Source organism: Solanum pennellii, chromosome 6, assembly GCF_001406875.1.
Source record: "Solanum pennellii chromosome 6, SPENNV200".
Lineage (NCBI taxonomy): Eukaryota > Viridiplantae > Streptophyta > Magnoliopsida > Solanales > Solanaceae > Solanum > Solanum pennellii.
Window position 1 is genome coordinate 32,978,326 of NC_028642.1, and position 6,690 is coordinate 32,985,015.

At 30.1% G+C, this 6,690-nt stretch overlaps 1 protein-coding gene across 2 annotated transcripts; it reads right to left on the reverse strand.

Annotated features, from left to right (window-relative positions):
- Nucleotides 1-1,898: 1,898 nt before the first annotated feature.
- Nucleotides 1,899-4,586, reverse strand: LOC107021115. 2 transcript variants are annotated; one of them, XM_015221711.2, is made up of 8 exons: nt 4,387-4,586; nt 4,046-4,290; nt 3,687-3,936; nt 3,336-3,462; nt 3,160-3,262; nt 2,952-3,080; nt 2,477-2,695; nt 1,899-2,391 (listed from the first exon to the last, which is right to left on the reverse strand). In XM_015221711.2, exons 1-8 carry the CDS (start codon nt 4,553-4,555, stop codon nt 2,113-2,115), a joined length of 1,521 nt encoding a protein of 506 aa, XP_015077197.1. In that variant the 5' UTR covers nt 4,556-4,586; the 3' UTR covers nt 1,899-2,112. The 2 variants fall into 2 exon arrangements, with proteins under 2 accessions (XP_015077197.1, XP_015077196.1); XM_015221710.2 differs by having other exon boundaries at nt 1,930-2,391; nt 3,336-3,501.
- Between the last annotated feature and the right edge of the window lie 2,104 nt (nt 4,587-6,690).

The following is a 6,690-nucleotide window of genomic DNA, read 5'->3' on the forward strand; positions in this document are numbered from 1 at the left end:
CAACGCAAGATTTTAAGTGATTTTTTAATCAGGAGGAGTATAATACGCATTGCACTCTTTTTTCCTTGACCGAGATTTTGTCCCACTGGGTTTTCCTGGCAAGATTTGTAATGAGGCAACAAATAATGCGTATCAAAAGATATGTTTACTCTTTTTCCTACACTAGAATTTTTTCCTACTGGATTTTTTCTAGTAAAGTTTTAGCGCGGCACATATTCTATGAACATCCAAGGGGGAGTGTTATAAATCCATTGTATTCTATGGATTGTCCATTAAGTCTATCCATGAATCAATTCAATTCATGTATGGGTGCTTCCAAGGTGATAAGAACATTAAGGGTTAAACATGTATCTACTTGTTGGATGACTTTTGGGAGTGATATCTTAACACTATAAATAGAGATATCACTCACCATTTGAAGGATACACTTGAATAAGAAGAAAGTATTTTCCTACATCTACTTCTCTTGCCTTCCTCTCTTTATGATTATATTATTATGAGTTTGATTTTATAACATTAATTTAATTTTAATATAATAAACCAAACATTCTAAAAAATAATTCATGCATTATAATTTCTAGGTTACATATTTCATAATTAATTCCTACATTACGTTTATCTATATAAACTCTATTCAGCAACAAAACAACCCCAATGTTAAATGGTAGGTGATTAATTTGGTATTGAAAAACATTAGTACTTCAAGCACAATTTTAGTTGTTCATAAACGGATAAGTATAAACAAATTAAAACTATTTTTTTAGTTTTATATCTAAATTATTGGAAGTGTGAGATTCATACCTAAATTATTGGGAGTGTGAGTTTTATACCTAAACTATCACTTTTTTAGTTTGAGTAAAAACCTCAGTGGTGCGTGTAATACACCTCACTTTCATTTGAAAGAATCTTGACGCATGATATTCTACATGGATAAAATATTTGATCTTGACAATAATTAAATTATAAACTACTAGTATTAATTAAAAATTAGAGGTTAAAATATTACTATTCCCTTTAAAAAAAATTATTTTTCTTATTCCACTCCATCACCCCGACCCCTCCGCGGAAAATCCATTGTNAAAAAAAAAAAAAGAAAAAACAAAGAAAAATGATATTAATTTTTAATTTTTTTAACCTCACCTAATCTAATCATCCGCTAATTTTTTTTGTACATTTTTCTTCATTTGTGTTAGATCTGTGCATATATTTTTAGGATTTTTTTTTCTATTTGTGTACCGAATATAATGTAAATAAAAATTTATTTTAAAAAAAAGTCTTGCGGCAAGTTAAAAATACTTTCCTAAAAAGTATGTATATATTTAACATATAACGAGAAAAAAAGAAGAAGGGGAGGGTTAGATGAATGGGGTAGATTTACTTTATTTTTTTAAAAAAACAATATCTAAATTAGTATTGAGGGGGGTGATGAAGTAAAAAACAATGAAATACTTTTTATAAAAGAAATTTAAATCAAGAATAACAAAAAAATAGGGTGGAATGGGGGGTGGGGGTGGGGGTGCGGGTGAGAGGAAGTGATGGAGTAGGATAAGAAAAATATGTTATATTTTAGTTTATAAGAAAAATTATTTTTTGGGTTAATAATTCTTTAATCTTTTAATTAACTAAACTAATAATTTATTTAATTTTTGTCAAGGTGAAATGTTTTGTTTATGTGAAGTGTGATATGATAAATTTTTAAAAAGAAAGGAGAGTTAGTACACACACCATGAATAGAATGTAATAAAAGAGATATGTGTTTCTCAAACTAATAAGTAATAAATTTAAATATGAAATTTACACTCTCAAAATATTTAAATGTGTTTTTGACTCATATGATAAATCAACGGAAAACTGAAGATGGTCAATCAAGACCTTAAGAGATGAAGATGGCCTTTTTTCATCAAATTAATTCATGTATTGTAGGTTAAGTTACATAATAACTTTACTAGTAATATAGGTATTCAATAAAATACTGTATTTACAAGAAAATGTGATAAGTTACATAGAATTTGTGGGAATTTTAATTTACTATAAACAATTTACATGTAAGAAGTGATGTGCTAGCACTTTTCTTATGCATAGATGGAGTTAGAAGGTCCATAGTGTAGCTAGCTACCAAAATCGATCCTTGTTAACGCTCAAGTATCCAGACATGACTTTCCCTCCAGTATTCCTCATACCGTCTATGAGGAAACACCATGTCGATCCCAATGCTCCAACGAAGAAATCGGCTTCACTTGCCAACAAAAAATTAACAAGAGGATAATTCGTGCTCGTCTCCCTCCCAAGACTGGCTTCATAAGTTGCCATTGTCATGTTACCTGTTTGGCGTGTCACATTTGTGTAGTAAAACGTCCAATGAGGGTACAGTCTTGATTGATCTATAACTTCCTGTCATGTTGAGCATGTGTGATTATGGCTGAAAAACGACCCGCCCAAGTATTAGAAAACTGAGACGACGATATATATATTATACCTGCATTTCTGTTGAAAGCCAGATGCTCTTAAGATTAGGAAAGTGCTTTCTTATCCGCTCAGCAAGATGCATGTATTCTTTGAACCCTACAACTATCATCTCACATGCCTTGTCGCCCATTCGAACATGCATGCTCAGCATTGGCCTAGGACTCCAAGGTTTATGACTTGACCATACAAAACTTTCAATGTCATGTTTGGCTGCCGCTTTCTCTACTCCCTGAGAAATTAGAAAATGACAAAAATATCTTCTTTTTAATCATAAAGAATCACATCACATAAAGCATCGGTTTTCTACTCCTCCATGTGAACAAACAGGACTAATATAGGCAAATAGAAGAAGACATGATCTATATTAAATTGATTGACAAACGAGGATAACCATAAACTCTATCACAATTCACGATTGGTAATAGCTCTGATGAAGATATATGTTCTAGTCAAGAAGAGATGATGAACATATCGATTTTTGGTACCTCGGGAAAATCTGTAAATTGACTTTCGAGAACCATTCTTGCTGCTTCCCAGCCAAATGCTGCATGTCGTGCATGGTTTAGCAAGTTACATGTGTACTCAGTCTGAAACCGCATTAGGTAGCGCACTGCCTGGAGATGGAAGAGATAGAAATCATGAAATGCATATGCTGAATGCACTAGAAATAGCAACAGGCATCTACTACCTTACCTGAGCACGCCACCACCTCCTATCCATTTTGCGATGATAAGCAATTAAACTTCCATTAATATCTGTTGTTGGCTGCAAATAACTCCAAGGTTTTCCCCATGACCTGAAATTAAGATGCTGTGGATTCTATGGGTGTGTTTTTATTTTCATGATGGAGTCTGTAGTAGCTTCTTTACCTTGGAGTGCGTCCAGACCATATCTCTTTAGACGTATAGTTTTCTTTTATGGTTATGATCCCTTTTTCCCATGCTTCTTTTTGTTTCATGATCTGAAAAGCACGATCTCTGCATTCCGGAGATGTTTCTGGAAGGAAGTAGCAAGACCAACTGGAGCGTGATGAACCTATATATGAATGAAGGCAACCACATTGATAGAATTTTTCATGCTCCATATACACTTGATAAAGTGGCATATCATAAAAGTTAAAAATGCAGCAAAATGGGACGTATGCTATAGAACCAAACTAATTAACAGGACAGTTATGATCACATTTTGTTGTTGAAGTGGATGAGGCAAATTAGAAATACCTTTACAACCATTGTGGTCAGCACGGTTATAATAGCTGGTAACAAGAATTCTTTTCTGATTAATTGCTATTGCAAGAAGACCAGACATTCCAGCTATCTGTGCACCAATACCAAACCCTGGTATTCTCTCCCAGTCAGCTATCAGAAACTTAACATTTCCATCACTGCAGTTTAAAGGATGTTGATGGAGCCATATGTCACGTTGCACCTTCCTCGTTAAGGGGTAATTTTCTTCATCTGACCCCTTGATCTGCCCGAAATTCATTCTCAATAATAATAATAATAATAATAATAATAATAATAATAATAATATTTAATAGCAAAATTGGTAGAGAAATATATAACTATAACATACATACCCAGGGAGGATAAGCTCCTTGAGGTGTGGAGGAAAAGTGTCCCTTCCATGGAGGGAAGGTATGATTTACAAGTCGGGTATCAAGTCGTTCATTTGTTTGGGCACTTAGCTTGCAGTTCTCCAAGTGAGGTGCTTTTGATTTACCTTCATTTGATGATTGATTACTCCAAGATGAGTAGAGTAATGAGAGTGGCCTCTCATCTGCAAACCACCTTTCTAACTTGTCTTGTTTAACATTGCAGTGACCTGTAACACAAGGCCAGTACAGTAGACAGGAATAATTTCCAATTACAATATGAAACAGAGGATTTAAATTAAAAAAGGAAAGTTGATTCAACTTACTTATTAGGGTTGTTGAAGAAGTGAATGTTGAAATTGGAAGTCCAACAAGAAATAAAGAGGTGAGACAAACTCCAGACAGAAAGGCAAGCACACAAATTTGGCATGGAAATGAGCTTCCTATCTGCAGAGCCCTATGTGAAACAACTCTTTCCAGAGACCTCTGTTCCATATTTTCTGATTTCTATTAGAAAGAAGAATCAAAACAAATTGTTAGGTAATATATATACTGTTACTACTTTACCGCTACCAACTTGTGTAGGAATTAATTAGGCGCAGTAATAGTTGTTTTACTTTGGCTCCAACTGAATGCACAGTAAGTAAATACTATATCATCATCACTTTAATAGGCTGGGCTTAGTTAATATATATATATTACTAAAAGCGTGAACAAAAAAAATTGAAAGTTAAATTACGATTTTAATCTTTTTACAAATTAAAATGTTATAAAATATTTAAATTTTTTATTGTATAAATTTAATTAAATATTAATGACTTTTAGACTTTCGAAGATTAATTCCTAATTAAATATCTAATCTATTAATATTTATCATCTATAACCTATATGTATATAATAATTATAATTTTTTTATGAAAAAATCTTTATCTAAATTACTTTACTTTTCCTCTTCTTATTACTTTTTCTTTAACCCCCTCTCATGAATAATATGATTGATGTGGATAAAGTATTATTCTTTATGATAAATAAAGAAATTTAATAATTTAAAGGGTGCAAATCTATAAAATAGAGACGCATATTGATAATGTTCTCTTGATTATTATTAAAGAATGACTCTAGCTTCATAAATTTAAAATCATTAATGCTTAATTACATGATAAGAACTTTAGTTGTTCTTTCTACATGGTTTGGTAACTTTAATTTCTTTTTCATATTCTTCATTTATTTATTATTATTTTCTGATTACTTATTTAACTTTTATACTCTTAATATTCATAACTCTCATCTTTTCATATTCATAACCTCCAAATATTTAAACTAAAATTTTAAGATATCTTTTGATATTCCTTCTTTTCTATTTATATAAATTCAACTTCTTTATCTCTTGAAACCCCTACCAAGATTATTAGGCTATCATTTTTATTCTATAGTAAAAGTAGATGATGAAGACTCTTGAATTTTAATAGGATATGAAAGGAGTCGGTGAGAACTCAGAGAGTTATGTACTTATTTTTTCACCTATTTATACATCAATCTTATAAGAATAATGTCTATATTATATTTTTTAAATTATTACATTTTATTATTCATTACAATTTACATATATATTTTCATGAGATTTTAGTCATTCTAACGTATCTATAAAAATTCACATGAAACACATGTGCAAAGCACGCCCTCAAAAATTAGTATATATATATATATATATATATATATATATATATATATAGCAGTGCTTCATGAAAGAATAATTAAAAACTTGTTCTTGTGTTAATTGTTAAGCATTAGCTCATCAAAATTTTGTCCAATAACTTTGATATATACTCTCTCCGTTAATTCTATTTTCTTTTCAGTTTGTTTAATCTTTTTTTTCTTTTATAATATTTTAATTCTAATTTTTCTCGTGACATGTTTAAGACCACAAGATTAAAGAACATTTTAATACATTTGATATAACTTTAAATTAGAACCACAAAATAAAAAAAAAACTTATTTCTTTTCTTAAATTTCGCAGCAAGATAAATTAAATTATCCATTTTAAAATAAAGGAATTAATAACAAATGCAATTTTATTTTTACGATAACTTGAGGAGAATCTTTGTGTAAGATTGAAACAGAGTCAATGAGTTACTAAGAATAAAAGACATATAAATGTTTAATCAACAACCAGACACTTGTTTTTGTCTTCTTTTATATAAAATATAATATATGCTGCAAAACAAAATAGGTGTTACTCACAAGAAAGATAGCATTTTCATATGAAAAAGTTAGCCCACAACAAGACATTATCCAGCTGTAATGGAGTGCCACTCTTATTCACCAACTTCCTGCCTTCCTTCCTTCTTTTTATTTCCTACAAGTAAAGTAATATTGCTTTCTTCTCCATTATTAACTTGATATATAAATCAAAAAAGTAATAAATGATAGACCTAATTTTTATCAATGCATTCCTAATACATATAACTTATTTAAATATTGAAAATTAAATAATACTTAATAGCCAAATTATAATAACTATAAAATCATCAATTTCTTTTATAAATTAAATAAATATTATTAAACATTCTAAAATAATTCTTTCTCCTATCACCTTTTTTTTATCATGTTGCAGTTTTTAAAGTCAGTTT

Bases quoted from the DNA above. Each gene is read 5' to 3' on its own strand.
- LOC107021115 (XM_015221710.2), bottom strand. From the start codon at position 4,555: ATGGAACAGAGGTCTCTGGAAAGAGTTGTTTCACATAGGGCTCTGCAG. The intron at 3,502-3,686 runs GTATTTCTAATT...ATTCATATATAG, and splicing joins TGACCACAATGGTTGTAAAG to GTTCATCACGCTCCAGTTGG. The intron at 3,263-3,335 runs GTAAAGAAGCTA...TCTTAATTTCAG, and splicing joins TGGTCTGGACGCACTCCAAG to GTCATGGGGAAAACCTTGGA.